The following is a 23,161-nucleotide window of genomic DNA, read 5'->3' on the forward strand; positions in this document are numbered from 1 at the left end:
TTTTTTTTTTTTTTTTTTTTTTTTTTGGTTTTTCGAGACAGGGTTTCTCTGCATAGCCCTGGCTGTCCTGGAACTCACTCTGTAGACCAGGCTGGCCTCGAACTAAAAAATCTGCCTGTTTCTGCCTCCCAAGTGCTGGGATTAAAGGCGTGCGCCACCACTGCCTGGCCTTTAATATCTTTTAACAGTGTTTAGTTTAACAGTGTTTAATTTTTTTTTAAGTCTTGCACTGATGCTGTTAAATATCTTGTTTTGTTTTTGAGACAGGGTTTCTCCCTGGCTGTCCTGGAACTCACTTTTTAGGCCAGGCTGGCCTTGAGTGCTAAGATTAAAGGCATGTGCCACCATGCTGGGCAAACATATTTTTTTTTAAAGATGTATTTATTTATTTATTTATTTAATGTATATGACTTCACTGTAGCTGTCTTCAGACACACCAGAAGAGAGCATCAAATCCCATTCCAGTTGGTTGTGAGCCACCATGTGGTTGCTGGGAATTGAACTCTGAACCTCTGGAAAAGCAGTCAGTGCTCTTAACCACTGAGCCATCTCTCCAGCCCCAAACATATTATTTTTAATGCTACTATAAAGTATAATTGATAATCAGGATCATGCGTTCTACAAATACAGTATTCCATATTTCCAGTTCAAGTCTCTTATTTTTCTTGCCCCGTTGTTCACATTTATGTTTCTAGTACATTGTTAAATGCAGTTGGTAAGAATGGACATCTTTAGGTCTTTTTTCTTCTTGATCTTAGTAGGAAAAGTTCTCTTTACTAGTTAGCGTGATGTTAGGTTGTAAATACGTTTGGCTGATTGAGAAAGTTCTGTTCTTCTAGTGTGTGGAGAGTGTTAATCATGAAAACATGTTTGGCTGTTGCCGTTTTTCATCTGTGTCTTTTGACATATCCTGAGGGTGTCCTGTAGGCTGTTGTTTTCTGTATCTCATTGTTGGTATGTTGAATTATTTCTGCTTGCTTTTGATGTATATGTTGCTAGTTTTTGTATCTATATTGGTAAGAGAGATTGACCTTTAGTTTTCTTGTGGTGTATTTGCCTAGATTGGTTACCAGAAAACTGGCCTCACAAATTTTGAGGAACCTGGGTGTTTGTGTTAATTCTTCTTTAAATGTTTGAAACTATGTGAAGACTTCGCTCTGGATCTAGGCTTTTTTCTCTCCAGTCTCCAGTGTAGTGGTTGCTGTTGAGTCATCACTAAGTCAGCGTCTTGGGGCTTACAGGTCTGCCTGCTGCTGGTGTCTCTGTCAGTTTCACAGCCTGTGTTCTCCTAGTCATTTCCTTTAGCTTATCTTGACTGTTGACATATGGTCATCTTCAGTACTTTCCTATAGTCTCTTCTGCTCTGGTCATTGGTAGTAATAATCTCTCATTCATTCCTGAGTTTAATAATCTTAGCCAATTGTTAGATGTTGTAGTTAAACATTTTATCTGTTAATTGACCTTTCCAGAAAATCTTGAAATAAAAGAAAAGGTATTGTCAATGTTTGTGTAGTTTTCTGCTTTTAGTTTCTTTTATTTCTGCTGCCCTGTTTTATTTATTTATTTATTTATTTATTTATTTATTTATTGTGTGTGCTTATTTCCCCTAGTTTCTCCTGGTAGATTATTAGCTAGTGATTTCCCATTTGTAATACTGTTTAGGATTCTCTAGTACACAGATTCTCTGTAGGAATGGCTTCTGCAGGGTCTCAGCTGTAGGTTTGCTTCTTGCTTTGCTTAAGGAAAGGAAAGGGGTTTTTACCCTTTTGGGGGGGGGCTTGCATTGATTTTTGAGCTTAAATACTAACATTGCTGCTATCCAGATATTTTTTGTTGTAAGTAGTAGTATTTTCCTGTGTTTCACCCTAAGAGAAGCATTCTTCTGAGCACTTTCTGTTACCCACTCATGCCATGATCTAAGACACAGTGTAGACAGGATTATGAGACTTGCTCATTATCACTGGGCATGTGTATTCAGATAAACCCAACGTTATTAAAGGTTTGTTTGCTCTGTACAAGCTATGACAAGATGCTTTTGACTTGATTGAACCACAAAAGCTTTGTATCTGGTGTTTGTAATGGTGAAATGTTGTGACTCTTTATAATCTACTCATGTTCTGTCATTGTGCTGTTGCTCTTGTTGGTACCTTCAGACGTTTACTTAGCCCCTGCTCTATGCAAAAACTCTGCAGGTGCATGAAAGAGAGAGAAAGAGGGTGAGTGAGTGAGTGAGTGAGTGAATGTGTGTTTTCGCAGTTTGGTATCTGCTTTGGAGTAGCTGTGATCCAGAGAAGGAAGGGGGCAGATGAACCAGGTTAAAATATGTGATAAATGAAGCCCTTGAGTAGGGGCCAAAGGCCTTAGGAAGAAGAGAGAAGAAAGCCAACTAAAGTTTCTAGCTGTTGACCTGTATTTAAACATCTGTCTGTCTGTCTGTCTATCTATGTAAATGTTTGCCACATGTGTAGGTGCAGGCAGAGACTGGAAGGAGGGTGTCAGACTCCTTGAATAGGAGTTATTTGTGGCCGGGCAGTGGTGGCACACGCCTTTAATCCCAGCACTTGGGAGGCAGAGACAGGCGAATTTCTGAGTTCGAGGCCAGCCTGGTCTACAGAGTGAGTTCCAGGACAGCCAGGGCTATACAGAGAAACCCTGTCTCGAAAAACAAAAAACAAAACAAAACAACAACAAAAAAGGAGTTATTTGTGTGCTGGGAACCAAGTTTGGGTCTTCTGTAAGAATAGGAAATGCTCTTAACCATTGAGGCATCTTTCATCCCCTGCCTTCATCAATCCTTCCTTCCCTCTCTCCCTCCTTCTTTCCCCCTCTCCCTCCCTCTATTGCTTTGTTTTGAGGCTGGGTCTCTATAGTCCAAGCTGACCTAGAACTCACTATGTAGTTCAGAATTTTTAAAAGTTCTTTTATAAACATAGCAGCTCACAGCTATTTGTAACTCTAGTTCCAGGAGATCTGGCACCCTCTTCTGGCCTTCATGGACACTAGGCAAAAGTTGTGTACAGACCTACATGTAGGCACAACACCCATACACATAAAATAAAAAGTAACTTAAAATTTTAATTAAAAGTTCCTTTAAATGTTTAGTTAAGTGTGTGTGTGTGTATACCCCTGTGCTACGGTGTGCCTGTGGGGGTCAGAGGATGGTGTGTGGTGTTAATGAGTCCCTTCCTCCCCTTTACATGGGTTCCGGGAATCAGTCAGGTTATCAAGCTAATACAGCAAGCAGCCTTACCCACTGGGTCATCTTGCTGGCCCTCATTGTTTTGGTATTTGAAGGAAAACAGCATTTCAGATTGGAAAGCCTGGAGAGAGAGCCTCTGGGCAGGAGAAATCAAGTAGAGAAGACACAGGTGAATTTGGAGTCTTGAGTGTGCACTGGGGAAAGCATAGACTAATGAGTAGGGGTAGGTTCAGAATAGTACTATGTCAGGAGCAAAGAAAGGGCTTAGACTACAGCTTTATAAGCTGTTGTAAGTCCCTGAAGATTCCTTCAGAGCACTTTTAAGTTGTTTCCTTGGCTGTTTGGGAGTCAGCTGCTCTCTTGCCAAAACTTCTACCTTGATAATAAAATGTTCCTTTGTTTTTATTTTTCTTATTCACAGTTCACTGAGACCTTTTTGACGGAGAGGGACAAATTGTCCAAATGGAGTGGAATTCCTCAGTTGCTCCTTAAGCTGTATGCCACCAGCCATCTGCACAGTGACTTCGTTGAGTGCCAAAACATTCTCAAGGTAACTGATAGGAGTCTTACAGAGAGGCTGTGCTCAGGGTCTTCAGATGCCCCAAACTATTGACCTTTTAAAAATAGGCAGTTTTTGTATGAGCTGTAGAACACTGGAGAAGTTCAGAAACATTAAAAGAAGAAAGCAATCACTAGTTATTCCAGTGCCCAGGAATTTGAGTGTTTCCCTCACCCCTACCTCCTGTGGTGCTAGAAACTGAGCCCAGGGTCTTGCAAATACTAGACTGGAATTGTACCCTGAGCCTCTATCCCCATTCCTATCCCTAGACGACATTCTTTTTGAAAAGAATTTTTAAAAAACGATGACATAAGTATTGTCTCGACATGCATAAAATGAAGAGAAAATTATTAATAATGGAAAATTTATATTATCAAATATGAAAATGAAGATTTTGAAGGACAGGGGTATTGCCAAAGTTTAGAATACATGACGTTTTGATCCAAGGTGGCTCTTTATTTGAGGTCCATGATTCCTTACACATCTTCCAGTTGAGAAAAATTTGGAAGAAGCTCTGCTTGAATCACTACGTTCTGTATTTCAGACCAAGGCAATTGTTTTTGTTTGATTGCCTTTAATTTTTGGTTATTCTTCATTACAGTCTAGAACTGATTTTGTAACTGGGAATCTGATATAGTCTAGCAATGCTCTGTTACTATGAGAAACTGATGATCATCTCAAACACATAATACTGAAATTGTTAATTTGACAATAGATAAAATTCATTTTGCAGACTCATTCTTAATTATGTCTGTATAATAAATTAATTAAGAGGATTTTCTTTAGTTAAAAAAAAAAGAATTTTAAAGGCCCTTTATCACTGAAGGCTCTCAGTGGCTTCAGCTCTTTATGGTTGTCAATAATTATCACTAATGTAAGACTGAAGTTAGACTGCTGGTCAGGTTGAGAGGATTATGACATTGTTCTAGACACTTGTTTTCCAACTTGAGTGCTATCTCAGTGCTGGCCCACACTCATTGCTTCCAACTTGGGTCTGGGACCAAACACGAATTTAGAGAAGCAGCTGGAGCCACAGTTGTAACCTAGGTAAGCCTGCGGTCATAACAACACTGAATACTCCAGTACTCTTCAGAGGCAAAGCGCTGATGACTGTATCTCTCAGGTTTATTTTAAACTTGCTTATTAAATAAATGTAGTTGTTCCCTTTAGGAAGAGATATTACGTATTCATCCTTTCACAGTCTGATTGATAGAAGTAATTACAGCCTCCCTAGGTGCCTTAAAATGCTTTCCAAGTTGGGTGTGGTGCCTACACACTTTTAATCCCAACATTTGGGAGGCCAGAGGCAGGTGGATCTCTGAGTACAAGGCTGTCTATCCTTTACTACATAGTTAGTTCCAAGCTAGTCAGGGATTGTGTCTCAAAACAACAAAATCCAAAGGTATTTTCCAAAAACCTGCCAAATCTCTGTTACAGAACTGAAGTAAAACTGAAGGCTTGGGAAGTTAATATCCAAGTGACCTTGATGTGTGGTGCGCTTGCTTTATTCATTCTGCAAACACTTGAAGCACAGTGTTCTGCAAGAGTTCTTTCTGTCTGTTACTGCCTTTTATGAACAAAAGATGCTATGCCCCTCCCAGAGTTTGAGATCCACTGCAGGCACCTATTATGCTGAATACCTCCCCTGCCTTGAAACTTAGAGGAGGAAATACAAAGAAGAATCTGTCCAAATGTTTATGGAGTTCAGTTTGTCTTCAGAGAACACTGATTTAGTCTAGGGGATAAAACTCTAGATTTGTAAATAGTTACAAAATAAGTGCCAAATGTCACAAGTGACATAGAGATAGATGCCTGTGGGTGGCCATGGAAGACCGTCAGAATACCTTTGACTTGGAGAAGTCACCAAGCACTTCCTTCAGGAGGTCACAGTCTGACAGAGATTTGGTTATAGCTGCAGAACCAGTTGTTTCTTACAATACCCGGTGACATCAAGTAGCTGCCACCATCTTCTCTCAGCAATTCTCAACAGTGGACCAGAAGTTCGTCTGCTTGCTTCCTGTAGTATTTATTGGAGGGCCTGAAGATGTTTGGACTGTCCAAAATGGCCTTTCTGGTACCCTGGCAAGCTGCTGCTGGAAATCAGCTAAGGACACACATCCTAGCTTTCCTGAGCTGCCTGCTGAGCTTTCACAGCATGGCAGTGGGGTTCTATGCTAGCAAAAGCCAACTGTGCTAGTCCTTTATAAGGCTATTTATAAGCCCTTTATAAGGTCCAAGTGTGCTGTGCCATTCCTCCATACTCTAGCCATTGAAATCAGTCACAGCAGCCACATTCTATGGGAAAAGCACTCCAAGGGTCCTAAATACTTCATTGAGGGCTAGCTTTATGTTCAAGGGGGTTCAGTTTGCTAAAATGCATATTACAGTGATATTTTAGTGTCTTGTCTATTAAATTCTAAAATGGAGTCTGTCTGTACTTTTTTTGAACCAGGAGATTTCTCCTCTTCTCTCTATGGAGGCTATGGCGTTTGTAACTGAAGACAGAAAATTTACTCAAGAAGCTACGTATCCAAATACATATATTTTTGACTTATTTGGAGGTGTTGATGTAAGTAGCTGTTTAATGCTGTTAATACTTAAGTCATTAAGAATTTAAAACAAGAGGCAAGAAGAATTTCAGATTTTATAGCAAATATTTCAGATCTTTTAGCTTTTTTTTTTTTTTTTAAACAAACAAACCACTTTTTGTTTGTTTTGTTTTTCGAGACATGGTCTCACTATGCTGCTCTGGCTGTCCTGGATCTCTGTGTAGACCAGGCTGGCCTCTAGCTCACAGGGATCTATCTGCCTCTGCCTACCAAGTAGTGAGATGAAAGGTATGTGTCACCACACCAGCTTAACTTTTAATTTATAAAATTTATTCTGTGTGTGTGTGTGTGTGTGTGTGTGTGTGTGTGTGTTTGTCACACACACGCACATGCACCCTCTTGTTTGGTTCTTCCACAATGTGAGTTCTGTGGATTCAACTTAGGTCATCAGCTTGGTTGCTTGTACCTTACCCTGTTGAACATTTTTCTGGTCTGGATTTTAACTTTGAGATCAGTGGTACCCTCTTAAGTTGAAGCATGGTAGTATTTGCTTTGAAAGAATTTATTTAAAGTGCTAAAACATACAAGTGAAAGGTGTCCTGCTGTCTTCCTTGGAAGCCGCTGTGATCACTAGTGTCTTGTGTGTACCAGAGACATCCTTGGTTTAGATGTGTGTGCGTGTGCACATGCTCCCATCCTCAGCTTCCTTTCTTGTCCTCACGTGCACCGGCAGGCCGTTTATGCTCTCTTCTACTTTGCTTTTTTCCCATGTATACCTAAATATTCCATATTTTAAATATCTGGTTAGTATTTTCTGGCGTAATTATACCTTAGTTTATTTGCTTAGACTCCAGTTGAACATTTAGTTTTTTCACATTTTTTTTTTTTTACATTTTTACAGACTTTTGGAGCCAAAATATATGTCTCATTTATTTGTTTGTTTGTTTGTTTGTTTGTTTATTGGTTTTTTCGAGACAGGGTTTCTCTGTGTAGTTCTGGCTGTCCTGGAACTCACTCTGTAGACCGGGCTGGCCTCGAACTCAGAAATCCACCTGCCTCTGCCCGGCAGAGTGCTGGGATTAAAGGCGCGTGCCACCACTGCCCGGCGTCTCTTTTATTTATTTATTAATCTGCAGCTTATACCAACTTTTATCAACTTAAATCCCAGGAACAAATTATAAAAGTATCTTTTTACCTATACCATCACAAACATGCTTTATGTATGTATGTATTTTTAAAAATTATTTCTTTTGGGCTGGAGAGAGATCGCAGAAGTTAAGAGCACTAGCTGCTTTTCCAGAGGACTTAGGTTTAATTCCAAGCACCCACATAGGAGCTTACAACTGTATGTATCTCCAGTTCCAGGGGATCTGATCCCCTTACACAGACATACATATGTGCAGGCAAAACACCACCACACATGAAATAAAAATTAATAAAATTTTAAAATTATTTCTTTTATATTTTAAATTACAATATAATTACATAATTTCTCCCTTCTGCATATTTTTTTAAAGTTTTAAATTTTATTTATATATATTATGTGGTAGTGTGTGTACCTGCATGAGTTTATGTGCCCCATGTGTGTACACTTGCCAGAAGAAGGTGGAAGATCCTCAGAACTGGAGTTGTAGATGGTTGTGAGCTGCCTTGTAAGAATCCAGCCTGTCCTGTGCAAGAGGTGCATAGCGATCGGTTTACCCCAGTGTATGTTGATTTTTTAGGATTTTGTTATATAAGCCTAGTCTTGATACAGAAGAGCACACTGATAATTTATGCAAAATAAATTCTGTTTTGTCTTACTGCTCAAATAAAGAAATAGAACACACCAGCACCTAGAAGCCCTTTCCTCTGTATATTTTAAGTCTTTACTAAGCTGATATAAAAACAAAAACAAAAAAATTCCACATTTGGTAATATTGACTTAGTTAAAACTGCTTTATACTCCTAGAGGGTCGCTTTTCTCACAAGAGCACTTAATTTTGATATGTCCTGACTAGCTGAATGGTTGGACACTTCTAATCCTCCCCATGGCTAGCACACATTTCCCTCCAGTATTTCAGGCTTAATACCTTTGAAATTCTATATTTCATCTCTGCTACTTCATTACCTTCTGGGGACTCCCCTTCCCCTGCCACACACAGGCCAGCATTCCCTTATCCACCTACATTGTTGGATACTTTCTCTCCTACAGCTCTTAGATCTGATCCCTCTCCTTCCGAGCCGTGGTCCTCCTCTTCTCCCCACTCTCCTGGTTGATTGCCTGCCTGACCTAAAAGCCCAGTCTCCCTGCCCAGCCATTGGCTGTACAGCAATTCTTTATTATCAGTCAAAGCCAACTGGGGGCAGGGACCCTCAGGTCTAGTTGTGCAGCTTTTTGGGAGCCCAAATAAGACAAAGCATTAGAGCCAATCCCCAACATGGTGATTCTAGATGACTTTGCTTCATCCAGCCTTTCAGACAGATCCAGTCAGAACTTCAGTCAAGTCCTGAGTCTTCTAAACATACAAAGACTGGATAACAAATGCTAAAGCTAGCTTTCTTAAGACTAACCAAATTTTCTAGGTTTCCTCCTCCCCACTCCTTTAAAGAATTTCTTTTTTTTTTCTTTTCTTTTTTTAAATTTTTTTATTGGATGTTTTATTTACATTACATATGTTGTCCCCTTACCCCATCCCCCACCCACCCAGGAACCTCCTATCCCCTCATCCCTCCTCCTCCTTCTCTGTGGATGTATCCCCTACCTACCCCCCCACTCTCACCTCCCCACCCTCAAAATTCCTACCCCCTGGGGCGTCCAGCCTTCCTGAGGTCAAGGATCTCTTCTTCCACCTATGCCCAGCAGGGCCCTCCACTCTTACGTATTCAGCTGAAGCCCTGGATCCCTCCCTAAGTGCTCCCAGGCTGGTGGTTTAGACCCTGGGAGCTGTGGTTGGTTGGTATTGTTGCTCTCCTCATGGTACCGCAAACCCTTTCAGCTCCTTCAGTCTTCACTCTAACTCCTCCATTGAGAACCCCATTATCAGTTCAATGGCTAGTTGTGAGCATCTGCCTCTGAATATGTCAGACTCTTGAAGACCTCTGAGGAGACATCCATATCAGGCTCTTATCAGCATGCACTTCCTGACTTCCACATCAGCATCTACCTTTGGTGACTGTACATGGGATGGATACTCAGGTGGAATGGTCTTCAGATGGCCCCTCCTTCAGTTTCTGTCCCTCACTTTGTCTCCATATTTGCTCCTAGACAGATACCAGGTACCAAAGTTAAACCAGGAGCAGATAAACCATCTAAACAGTCCCATAACCCCTAAGGAAATAGCAGCAGTCATTAAAAGTCTCCCCACTAAAAAAAGCCCAGGACCAGATGGTTTTAGTGCTGAATTCTATCAGACCTTCAAGGAAGACCTAATACCAATTCTCTTCAAACTATTCCACAAAATAGAAACAGAAGGAACACTACCCAATTCGTTCTATGAAGCTACAATTACACTCATTCCCAAACCCCACAAAGACCCGACAAAGAAAGAGAACTTCAGACCAATCTCCCTTATGAACATCGATGCAAAAATACTCAAATAAAATTCTAGCAAACCGAATCCAAGAACACATCAAAACAATCATCCATCATGATCAAGTAGGTTTTATCCCAGGAATGCAGGGATGGTTCAATATTCGGAAATCCATCAATGTAATCCACTATATAAACAAACTCAAAGAAAAAAACCACATGATCATCTCACTAGATGCTGAGAAAGCATTTGACAAAATTCAACATCCCTTCATGATAAAAGTCTTGGAAAGATCAGGAATTCAAGGCCCATACCTAAACATAGTAAAAGCAATGTTTTTACAGCAAACCAGTAGCCAACATCAAGCTAAATGGAGAGAAACTTGAAGCAATCCCACTAAGATCAGGGACTAGACAAGGCTGCCCACTCTCCCCCTACCTATTCCTATTGTACTGGAAGTCCTAGCCAGAACAATTAGACAACAAAAAGAAGTCAAAGGGATACAAATAGGAAAGGAAGAAGTCAAAATATCACTATTTGCAGATGACATGATAGTATACTTAAGTGACCCCCAAACTTCCACCAGAGAACTCCTAAACCTGATAAACAACTTCAGCAAAGTGGCTGGTTATAAAATCAACTCAAACAAATCAGTAGTCTTCCTCTACATGAAAGATAAACAGACTGAAAAAGAAATTAGGGAAATGACACCCTTCACAATAGTTGCAAATAATATAAAATACCTTGGTGTGAATCTAACCAAGCAAGTGAAAGACCTGTATGACAAGAACTTCAAGTCCCTGAAGAAAGAAATCGAAGAATATCTCAGAAGATGGAAAGATCTCCCATGCTCATGGATTGGCAGGATTAATATAATAAAAATGGCCATCTTGCCAAAAGCAATCTACAGATTCAATACAATCCCCATTAAAATCACAACTCAATTCTTCACAGAGTTAGAAAAGGAAATTCTTAAATTCATATGGAATAACATAAAACCCAGGATAGTGAAAACTATTCTCAACAATAAAAGAACTTCTGGAGGAATCACCATCCCTGACCTCAAGCTGTACTACAGAGCAATAGTGATAAAAACTACCTGGTATTGATACAGAGACAGGCAGGAAGATCAATGGAATAGAATTGAAGACCCAGAAATGAACCCACACTCTTATGGTCACTTGGTATTTGACAAAGGAGCTAAAACTGTCCAGTGCAAAAAGGACAACATTTTCAACAAATGGTGCTGGTTCAACTGGAGGACAACATGTAGAAGAATGAAAATTGATCCATTCTTATCTCCTTGTACTAAGCTCAAGTCTAAGTGGATAAAGGACCTCCACATAAAACCAGATACACTGAAACTAATAGAAGAGAAGGTGGGGAAGAGCCTTGAATATTTGGGCACAGGGGAAAAGTTCCTGAACAGAACACCAGTGGCATATGCTGTAAGATCAAGAATTGACAAATGGGACTTCATAAAATTGCAAAGTTTCTGTAAGGCAAAGGACACTGTCAATAAGACAAAATGACAACCAACAAATTGGGAAAAGATCTTTACCAATCCTTCATCTGATAGAGGGCTAATATCCAATATATACAAAGAACTCAATAAATTAGACTCCAGACAACCAAATAACCATATTAAAAAATGGGGTATAGAGCTTAACAAAGAATTTTCAACGGAAGAAACTCGAATGGCCGAGAAGCACCTAAAGAAATGTTCAGTATCCTTAGTCGTCAGGGAAATGCAAATCAAAACAACCCTGAGATTCCATCTCACACCAGTCAGAATGGCTAAGATTAAAAACTCAGGTGATAGTAGATGCTGGCGAGGGTGTGGAGAAAGAGGAACACTCCTCCATTGTTGGTGGGACTGCAAGATGGTGCAACCACTTTGGAAATCAGTGTGGCGGTTCCTCAGAAAATTAGACATAGCATTACCTGAGGATCCAGCTATACCACCCCTAGGCATATACCCGGAAGATGCTCGAACATATAACAAGGACATATGCTCAACTATGTTCATAGCAGCCTTATTTATAATAGCCAGGAGCTGGAAAGAACCCAGATGTCCTTCAACTGAGGAATGGATTCAAAAAATGTGGTATATTTACACAATGGAGTATTACTCAGCTATTAAAAACAATGAATTCGAGAGTTTCCTAGGTAAATGGATGGAACTAGAAATTATCATCCTGAGTGAAGTAAGCCAATCACAAAAGAACACACATGGTATTCACTCACTGATTATTGGATATTAGCCCAGAACCTCGAAATGCCCAAGATGCAACTCACAGGCCACATGAAGCTCATAAAGAAGGAAGACCAAGTGGGGGTGATTCGGTCCTTCTTAGAAGGAGCAACAAAATACTCAAAGAATTTCTTGTTGCCCCCATTCAGCAGGAAGAAGTTATGGAGAGTCATCATCCCAGTCCCTAGGGATTAGATGTCTGGTTATGGTTGTTTTATAAGTTATAGGTAGATTGTCACTTTAAGGGATGATTTGGAAGTGGCCATAATTTTGAACAGGAAGGAAATAAATAGCTGGGATAGATTACTAAATTTATTCTTAAGCAGAACATCATATAGCTACAATCTCACATTGGTAGAAATCTTTAATACAAATTGAAGTTATAATTTTACATTGGTATAGAATTTATAGATTGATGCAGATTTAGGGTTTTCATTGATATAAATTTCTTTTTTGAAAAAGATTTATTTATTTATTTATTTATTTATTTAATGTATATGAGTATACTGTAGCTGTCTTTAGACACAATAGATCCCATTACAGATGGTTGTGAACCACCATGTGGTTGCTGGCAATTGAACTCAGAACCTCTGGAAGAGCAATCAGTGCTCTTTACCGTGGAGCCATCTTTTCAGCCCCCGATACAAATTTCTTATATTGATACAAAAATTGGAATTAATATTGTTATTCTTATATAGGCATTGTGTCTATGCAACTCATTTAAGAATACAAGGCTTAGACAGAGTACTTCTAAATACTGCTCTTACAAACTGTTTAGAATGATTAAGTAATGCAAATTAAGAGCCAGGTAATAAACTCATGGTTATATTAGATTCTGACCTAATTTTATTAAGGTGCTTTTTACAATATTCAAATAGAAATAGCTAAGAGTAGTCAACGTTCAACAATTCAGATATATTTTATATAGATAGATAGTTTTCAAAAACATCAGAAATCTACAAATTATGATATTTAATATTAATTCATTATTAAAGATCATTTGACTAGAGACCTGACAATACCCCCCTTCTTGGTTCAAAGAAGAAATTGAGCATCAAAAGCTCCATATGGAGTTGTTCCAGTTATGGCAGAATAAGCACAGAACAAAAAGTACCCTGTTCATGTACAGACAAAAAATACTGACCAAGAAAGGACACACAGTGCAGGATAGTCGACAGTTTAGCTCTGCCAAGACAGTAAACAAGTCCTTCATAGTTCTTCCTTCACTTCAAGATGTGTCAGATGGTCCTGGCCCAGAAGGCTGAAGACTGCAAGGTTTTGAGGAATGAGGGACTGTCCAGGTAATCGGCTGTCTCTACAAATTGGTTAAGTTTTGGGAGCTATGCTTTGTCCTTTCTATATCTTCAGATGGTATTTAATTCATTCTCAGGTTTCTGGTTGAAGACTAATTATACTCTCTCATAATCAAGCTCAAGTTGTTTAACATAACTCAGGTTTAGAATTATAAGCTCATTAAGTTAGGATGCTGGGTAGAGTACTTTATCTAATTGACATATGATGGACTGGGATGTGAATTATATATCGTACTTTGTAATTTACATAATTGTTATGTTTATGCTCAATTTGTATCTATGAGAAGAGCCTTTTTTAAAATTTGGACAGAAAAGGTGAGATGTTGGGGATTGGTTCTAATGCTTTGTCTCATTTCAGCTCCCAAAAGCCGAGCGTTCAGACCTGAGGGTCCCTGCCCCCAGCTGGCTTTGATTGATAATAAAGAATTGCCATACACCCAATGGCTGGGCAGAAAGACAGAGGTGGGACTTTTAGATTTCATGGGCAAGGGGCCAGAAGAGAGGAGAGACAGAGGATCACCATGACAGGGAAGGAAAAAGATGAACCCTAAAGGCCTACTGGCATGTAAGAATCCAGGAAAGTGGACCTAAAGGCCACTTACCCAGTTGGGTCTGGAATATAGAGATGAAATATAGATTTTAAAAGATATTAACTCAGGAATACCAGAGCAGGGTGCTTGTTAGCCTCAGGGAGGATTAGAAATGCCCAGCCATTGAGCTAGTCAAGGCATATCAAAATTAGCTTGTGTGTGTCTTTCATTCTTCAATCCAGTGGGCTCTGGCGGATGGCTGGAAGAGTGACTCACCAAGAGCCAAAGTGGTTTAACTAATTCACCGCTACAACATTTCTTTACAGTTCTTTTTTTTTTTTTTAAACTGGAATTATTGAGATATGGCTTACATGCCAAAAATTCTCCTCTTCCCCCCCTCCCTCCCTCCCCCTCCCTCCCTCCTTCCCTCTCTCTCTCTCTCTCTCTCTCCCTCTCTGTGGCTAAGATTGAGTGTAGTGTGTACAGTTCATTGTATTCAGAGGTCACAGTCAGAACAGTTTCATCATACCCCAAAGATACTCTGTATTAGCTGGTACTCCCTATCATCCTCCTCCTCCTGCCCCTGGCAACCACTGATCTCCCTTTTGACTTTATAGTTGCTGTTGAGGAACTTCTTTCCTCTAAGTGGAACAGTGTAATTCATGGGTCTTTGTGATTGGCTTCTTGGACATAGCACAGTGCTGCCATCCATGTGGAGGCATGTGTCAATACTCCTTTCTGTATTGTCAAGCCATGTTCCACTGTGTGGACCTGCAGCACTTCTTGTGTATCTATGCCTGCTGATAGGTAGTTGTGACCAAACCAGCTCAGTCAGCCAACAGGGTCTCCAGGGGGAGAGCGAGGATTAAAAAGAAAAGGACCATTACACAACACTGCAGCATGACCCCAGCCTGTTCTGAGGCTGAGGCGGGTTTATTTTTTCCCAGTCTGCTTTTATACAATTTTAATTACATGCAAATAATAAGGTCAGTTCTAGAGTAAGGAACAAGCAAGACAATAAACACAAATAGTCAAGGAACAACCAAGGACAACAAAGTCCTGTGATCACTGTTTCTAGGGGCTTATCAGGATGACCAAGATATCTGAGCCTACTTCCCTGTCCTAGCCCAAAATCAGATTCTTGCCTGAAGCCTACTTCTTTGTTGTAGCCCAACAATCAAATTCCTGCCTGAGCTTACTTCCGTGTCCTGGCCCTGTGTCAGATTCTTGCCAGGTTTCTAGAAGGGGCCTCTCCACATAGTTGACTGTAGTGAAGATTACTGCCTGTAGACACTCTTGAGCCAGTTTCTGTGGAGACCCGTTTTCCTCTCTCTTGGGTGTACACCTAGGAGTGAAATTGCTGGGTCACATGGTAACTGGGTGTAATTGGGGGAACTGGGTGACTGTTTTCCAAAGAGGCTGTACCATTTCATACCCCTTTAATATTCTGATGTCTCTTTACTTTTACCAATACTTTTATCTGTCATCTTCATTACCCAATTCCAGTAACAGTGAGAGTCATTATTTTGATTTGGATTTGGATTTTCCTGATGGCCAGTGATGTTGACCGTCTTTCATTAGTTTGTCATTTGCTTCTCTTTAAAGGACTGTCAGCCTTTCCTATTACCATTTTCTTTTCTTTTTTTTTCTTTTTTTTTTTTTAATTTTTTTCGAGACAGGGTTTCTCTGTGTAGCCCTGGCTGTCCTGGAACTCACTCTGTAGACCAGGCTGGCCTTGAACTCAGAAATCCGCCTGCCTCTGCCTCCCAAGTGCTGGGATTAAAGGCATGTGCCACCATTGCCTGGCCCTATTACCATTTTCAAATTGGGTTTTCTCTTTTTTATTATTAAGATGTATTTTTTCCATAGTTGTAAAAAATGTGTCTGGTTCTGAGGGTAGGGTTGGATGTTTTCATGTGTTTGTAATTCCTTTTCTGTCAGTTGTTAACAGCTGTTTTATTATTTTTATTTGTTATCATCGCATTCATTTACTTATTAATTCATGAAAGCTTACGTGTGTCTGTGAATGCCTACATATGTTTAAGCACACCATTGGGTGTCTGCAGGTTTTTCTTTATTTTTGGATTTTTTTGAGACAAGTTCCTTTTTTGTAAGTCCCTAACTTGCACTGAAGCTGAGGATGGCCTTGAATCATTAATCTTCCTGTCTTTGCTCTCTAAGTACTGGGTAGAGGGGAGTGTGTGTGTGTGTGTGTGTGTGTGTATGTGTGTATGTGTGTGTGTGTGAGACTGTCCTAAATTCCAACATGGCCTTTTTAAAAAAATGCTTTGAATTAATATTTATTTATTTATTTATTTATTTATTTTTGGTTTTCAGCTTCTTGTAGAAATTCTTATGAGGCCTACCATCTCTATCCGGGGACAGAAACTAAAAAGTAAGTATGTTTGTTGAGCGCTGGTCTTCATCCTAGTGTGCCTGTGCCAGTGTGGTGACCATTGGCAGGAGCTGCTCTTTTCTGAGATATAAGAACATGTCTTCCAGTCAGTTGTAAGTTGCTGAGTCCATCCCAAGCTCAACAACATACTATTAATTGTGTATTAATAACCCTAGGTCTTTAAGAAAAAGCTGAAGATGCTGGTTTACAGGAGTTGCATCTCTGTTTTCTGACAGTCACTTAACCCAGCTTTCATTTTCTTCAGAGGTTTTTATGTTACATGTGTAGTTATCTGAGAGAGCGAAGGATACCTAGGAAGATCATGTTGTTTGAACAGCCCATCACCCATCAGACTTCCTTTATAAAGGAATCCGTGCTCTTCTGTAAAGTCCAGTCATGTTGGATGTGGTGGTGCAGCTCTGCTATAGCAGCTCTCTGGCACGTCTGCATAGTGCCTTCCAGGACCCCAAGAGCTACATAAGACCTTGTCTCTAAGGAAATAAATCAATGAAAAAAAAAAGTTCATTGCCAGAGTCATATATGGGAAAAAGTCAGTGTTTGCATAATACATGATTTTTTAAGCTGGATGAATTGGTTCTATTATTTTTATAATGTACATGTGCGACAGTCACTCTTTTTTAGGTTTTAATATTTAATTTTTAAAAACTCTATACTATAAAGGCACACTCTGCCCTTAAAAGCTAGTAATCACTTTGTTTAACATTGTGTGTGTGTGTGTGTGTAATATTTACACACATTTTAAATTTGCACCTATATCAACAGGATACATTACTATGTAAGGCTCCATTGTGCAATAGTAGTTAAAAGAACTTATTTATTTGATGGGGCTGCGGTGAGACAGGCTGGCCTTGAACTCTTTGCGGCTGAGGATGAGTATAAATTCCTGATCCTCCTGCCTCCAGGACTGCAGACGTGTGTCACCGTGCTCTGCTTCATGTTCTGTGGAATGAATTACTTTGTACTGCATCTGATAGCAAGGAGCATCCTTTAATGTAGTGTTTCTCAACCTTCCTAGTGCCGCAGCCCTTAATACAATTTCTCTTGTGTGGTGATGCCAACCATACAGTTATTTTTGTTGCTACTTTGTAATTGTAATTTTACTACTGTTATGAATTATAATGTAAATATCTGATATGCAAGATACCTGATATGTGACCTCTGTGAAAGTTGTCATGACACAGGTTGATAACTGCTGTTATAATGGCTTGTTGGTCACTCTTGGTTTCTCCCCTTCCAGTAGATTTTATAGGCACCATGAGGAGTGGGACTTCTCTTCTTGTTTTGCTTGCAACTCAACACAAAAATGAGTAGTGAGCAAATTCTTGATGAATCCATGAGTCTAACTCCCTTTGGGAATGAAAAGTTGAGAACTATGAAGTGATTTTTATCTACTGTACTTTGAAATCATTAAATGAATAAGCAAGGTAAAATAAGTTGAGAGGTAGTCATGCGGGATACCACACGCCTCCTAGTCAAAAGTACAAGCAGCCCATCCGTCTGAGCAGGCTGACCTGACAGGCCGCTCACTGGGATCTTGCGGGAGATGCGGATGTCAGTTTAGGGCAGTGAGGAGGAAGGAGCGTGGACACTGTTTAAGAATAAGTACAGCACCAAGTAGAGCACTCCTCCAAGGCTCCTACTCGGGGTTATTCACCTCTGGGTTTGCGGGGGCATAAAATTAAGTTACTTTTTGTATTTCTGTCTTGTTCTGATCATAGTGAGTTCTTTATTGGAATTGACAGTATATCAGATATTAGAAACCACTTTCCTAATATAATTAATTGTAACAACAAAACCTAAGCCACCAGTTGGCAGGTTGGAGGCAGGAGTGATGCCCTTATTTTCTGTCAGCAGAGTTTTCAGTGGGAATGTCCATGAGGAGTGGTCAGGATTCTTACTCGGGATTCTAGTAGTTCTGCTTCTGAAATAGACCTTGAGTCTTCTTTCTGGCGGCAGTGCAGTGTGGTGAGGAACGTGCGTGTTCACATAAAGCTTCACAGTCTAGGTGCCTGTGCAGTGCCTGCCTCCCTAGAGCTGGGCCTGAGGGACACCGCACATGCCCGGCTAGAACATTTCTCACATTCCACAAGTGTGCTAATGTTACACTGTGTTTTCTATGAGAGAAATAATGTTCCTCCTTTCTTTTCAGTAAGTGATGAGATGTCGAAGGACTGCTTGAGCATCCTGTATAATACCTGTGTCTGTGTGAGTACTCCTCCCATTGCAGCCCAGTTTCCTCCTCCTTTATCCTCACTGTCTGAGTGGGTGGCAGAATGAGACCTGTCTTCAGATATTTTGATTGGCCTTATTTTCTGTGTGCCTGAGAATCAGGACTAGCAGGTAGAAATAATGGAGAGGCATAATTTTGTAGCGCTTAGTAAGACCCAAAGCTACCTCAACAGGCCCAAAACCCTGATGCTAGCACCCCCATACACAGATGTCTAAGCAGAGGTTCACCATTACTTATTGAAAGGTGACAAGTGTTGACAGAGTGCCCATGCCCTTTAAGATAACCTTCCTTCATTTTCCTTAGTGGAAAACAAAAGCCACAAGTCCTGCCCCAGGAAGCATAGTGAATACAGGCAGTAACCAAGCAGAGAGAAAGCACTGAGCTCTGGTGGAAGTTGATTTTGTGCCCTAGTATTTGGTTTAGTACAGCTCCATGAGCCTGGTCCACAGAGTGTGTAATCAAACTGATGTCACAGGGTTGTTGGGAGAACTAAGGGAGATCACAGTGAATGCACTTATAAGTAGTGTGTAAATGTCGGGTTTTAAAAGTAACATGTAAGGTAAGCTTACTTGTCACAGAACACAGCAGAACATGCTAGGTGCTGCTGTACCTTTGTGACAGAAGCAAAAGAAATGTTTAACTCTGTTTCTTGTTTCGTTCTAAAGAAGACTTCAGGTGAGTGCTCTGAGACCACAGAATTAGAAGTAGATAAGAAAGGAAAGGATAAAGAAAGGTGTGCATGTAACCCTCAGAAACTGGGCTGACAGAAAAATGCAAATAGTTAATGCTTCTCAGTGGCCAGCACAGAGAGCCGGCTGTTGGAGCACCTGTACACATCAGCCTCAGTGGTGGTTGTGTCTGTGGATTATAACTCAGGCTTTGTCAGTTATTGTGCATTTCCTTAGAGTCACTATTTTTGAAATAGGAAAAATAATTATTTGATAATATATTTTATTTAACACACCTAGTAAGAATGTTATCATTCCAATCAATACAGTTTTTTTTAAGATAGTTTCCCTTTTTTTGTTCCACGTTTTCGGAATCTAGTGTGAGACTCACCCTAGAGTGTGTCTCAGTTTGCCATGTGTTACAGCTTAGTAGCACAGTGAAGCACAGGTAGATATTAGGGCAAAAGGTCTAATTGTCAAGAATGTTGAACTATTTTTACAGTTAAAGTTCAATAATATTTAAGAAAATAAAAGACAACATAGAAGAGAGTTGTCAAGTTCCCTGTAAGGGTGTTTTTAAATTGTGACTTAATATTATCAGAGACGTTCTAGTGAAACAGTTCCATTTTTTAAACATACGGCTACAGAGACAGCCCCTGTGGTAACTCCCCATGCAAGCGTAGGGACCCCACTTTGATCCCAAGTAACAAAGCAGATGTGCTGCTTGCCTGGAATCCCAGTGCAAGGAGGCAAGGCAGGCGGGTGCCAGGTCTGCTGCCTGGCCAGCCTACATTACTTGTTCAGTTCTAGCCCAACGAGACTCTCAGCACATTTTCATCAATCCCTTCATTTTGAAAATTAAATTTGATTGACACATCTCACTGATTATAAAGTTCTCTTTGTTTGGAATACCCATTCACTGGCTTAAAAAACAAACTCTTGAATCTGAGATTTGAGGTTATTTCCTAGCTAGTTCTTTTATTTCCTTCATTATCCTTGTTTTTTATTCTAGTCTTTAAATACTGTCCATGTTCTAGGTTTACTGTAGATAGCAGAGATGTGTCGATAAGTAATAAGAGTACCTGTGTTACAAGACAGCTCTGGAGGGCATGTATGGTGAAGGATGGAGACAGGAGACGACCAGGTACTTTGAGGCTTCAGAGAAGGAAAAGTACATGTGTTTAGAGTGGGCTAGGGATGCTTTCACTGAGAAGGAGAATCATCTGGATGAATGAGTTGGTAGGCTTGCCTGTTCCTGTCTTTGACAAAGTGTGTGTGTGTGTGTGTGTGTGTGTGTGTGTGTGTGTGTGTGTGTGTAAGTCAGAGATCAACTTGTTGAGGGGGGCACTTCTCTCCTTCCACCATGTGAGTTCAAGGATAAAATTGGGGTTGTCGAGTCTGGTGGCAAGTGTCTTTACCCATCATGTTACTGGCCCCAAAGCATATTCTTGACTAAAGAAAATGGTAACTGTAGATAAGATACAGGGTGTAAATCACATGTGTTAGCCAGATTAAACAACTACCAACAATCTGCTGCAAATACAAACAAGACTTGTATGCTGTTTTATGTAGAAGCATTTCAGAACAAGCCTTTTTATTCCTCAAAAGGCAAAAAGAATAGCTATGTTATTTTTCTTATGGCTTATCCCATAATGTAGGGCAGGCATACTTTATTTATACATGTCTACTAGCAGACACTCATCTTGTCCCTGTGTTCTAAATGGTACTGGCAGATAGGCACTTTGTGGGCAGTGTACTCTTCAGGTGGTAGAAGTAGGAAGCCCTCTGTGTGCAGTAGTGTTAACTGCGAGTCATCCAGCCTGACCTGACCCGAGGTAAGTCTCTGAAAGATTGTCCCTGGCAGATACTGTTTGCCCACTTGAAGGACCATTGAGTGTCAGTCAGAAGCGTGAGTCAGTTGATAACAAAGAAAACTTACAGCCTGTTGGTTACTCCAAGATCAGTGCTCAAGGATAGTTGCTAAATGAGAGAGGCTTCCTGTATAGGCAGGGTTTACTGCTCTCCCTCACTGGAATCCTCCCAGACTTAGGAGAGCACCATGTACAGGTGAAGGCATGGAGGTTCAGGGGTCACCTGGATGGAATCCGAGCTCAGTTCTGACCTTCAGTGGTCATGTTTAGACAGTGAGCATGCTCAGGTTGAGGTGAGCCTGCAGAATCCTTGCATACCCCTCTTAGGACGCATGACCTCACACTCCTGCCTGTGCTCACATTAGTCAGTGGGCTTGTCTGGATGATACTGGTTGATTCTCTAAGTGGGGCTATCAGAGACTTAGATGTTATAAGCCGTCTGAAGCTGCTCATTGCCTCCTGATTCTTTTCTCATTCCTAGCTCCCAACTGGGCTCCCTGTGGTATGGTCCTAGGGCTGGGAATCCTCTTACACATATTCCCCACAGTATACATGACTTCCCAGATTTGTTGGCTCATGCTAGTTTTCCAAGTTGGGATTACTTTCTGCATCTGGAATAGTGCTTTGTGTTATGGTCACAAGCTATTCTGCCTTTTCTCCCTTCTCCCTGTGACAGACGGAAGGAGTAACAAAGCGTTTGGCAGAAAAGAATGACTTTGTGATTTTTCTGTTCACACTGATGACAAGTAAGAAGACGTTCTTACAAACAGCAACTCTCATCGAAGACATTTTGGGTGTTAAGAAGGTAAGCTGTGTTCTGCTGTAGGAGTCTTGGGTACTGGATTGTTGAGCCTCGTTAATTAGACATGGCTCCTTTCAAAGAAGCTCTTCCATGCCCTAGTGTTAAGTTGTTTGTTCTTAGATAGGTGGGAGGTTAAGAAATAAAGTTAGGTTATGCTCCTTATGCCTGTGGGTTTTAATGGCTGTGAAACAGAAGTACACATATAGATTAAGTCAGAGAGTCTGAAACACAAACTTCACGTTGATGTGGTGAGTTTAGTGTCATGTTTAGTTTTCCTTAGAGCAAGCTAAGATAAACTTGCTCTTCAGTAACTTTAGTGGAACAAGTTGTTTTTACCATGCTTTACTGTTGAATGTACTGGCGACTGCTCTCTGTGCTTGAACTTTATCTTGTAGTGTGTGTTCCCTCTAGTGGTAATGTTCGGCCCTTGCTTATTTAATCGACTTTTATATTTTCTTACCAGCCTTCAGCTCAAGTTGGCTAATTGCCTTAACATAAGATATCAGTGTAAACTGTGAAATCCTGCTATTTCTTTTCTGTTTTTTTTGTTGTTGTTTTACAAGGTAAAACAACACTGTGTAGCACTACTTTGTGTAGCACTGACTGTTTTGGAACTCATTCTGTAGACCAGGCTGGCCTGGAACTCAAGAGATCCCCCTGCCTCTGCCTCCTGACTGCTGGGATTAAAGGTGTGCACTACCATGACACTTAGTCCGTAGCTCATTACATGTTTAAGGTTATCAAGGCAAGAGTGAGATTTTGTCTCAAAAAAAATAGCAACAAAAAGATGAAAACATTAAAGTTTTCTCTTAATTCGTAGACTTCTAAAAATACACCCATATACACTATGCTAAACTTAGGACAGAGGCTTGTGGGCTCTCGCGTTCACTTTCCTGCTCCTCACCGTGCCTCCCTGTTGATTTTGGATTAGCAGATTTCTTGTTATTGCTGCGTAGTCTGGCGATTGCTGTTGCAGAAAGGAGAGCACCCACACACTGTTACCCAGCTTTCACTTAGGCCTTGCCTGCTGTTACCCAGGCAGAAGCACCACAAGTGTCCCATTGTCTGTGGGAACATATTCCCAATGTGTCCAGTCCCCAGACAGTCCCTTTGTGCTCTTTGATAAAATGTCTTTGTTATTTCCCAAGAATCATGTGCTGGATCCAGTGTGTGTGAGAGCAGCTGTCAGCGCAGGAACCCCGTGCTCCCTGGCAGTTTGAGTAGCAGACAGGGATTGCTCCTTCCCAGCTTTGCCCAC

General features: G+C 40.6%; 1 protein-coding gene across 2 annotated transcripts in view; it reads left to right on the forward strand.

The window, feature by feature from the left end:
- Window positions 1-23,161, forward strand: part of Trpc4ap (transient receptor potential cation channel subfamily C member 4 associated protein) — a 66,289-nt gene that overhangs the window by 15,263 nt on the left and 27,865 nt on the right. For both annotated transcript variants that reach the window (XM_028775274.1, XM_028775275.1), the window contains exons 2-6: window positions 3,621-3,749; window positions 6,211-6,327; window positions 16,254-16,311; window positions 18,482-18,537; window positions 21,778-21,906. In XM_028775274.1, coding sequence (XP_028631107.1) covers window positions 3,621-3,749; window positions 6,211-6,327; window positions 16,254-16,311; window positions 18,482-18,537; window positions 21,778-21,906 — 489 coding nt within the window. The remainder of the gene's footprint in view (window positions 1-3,620; window positions 3,750-6,210; window positions 6,328-16,253; window positions 16,312-18,481; window positions 18,538-21,777; window positions 21,907-23,161) is intronic.

This window comes from Grammomys surdaster, unplaced genomic scaffold (assembly GCF_004785775.1).
Source record: "Grammomys surdaster isolate TR1022 unplaced genomic scaffold, NIH_TR_1.0 254, whole genome shotgun sequence".
NCBI lineage: Eukaryota > Metazoa > Chordata > Mammalia > Rodentia > Muridae > Grammomys > Grammomys surdaster.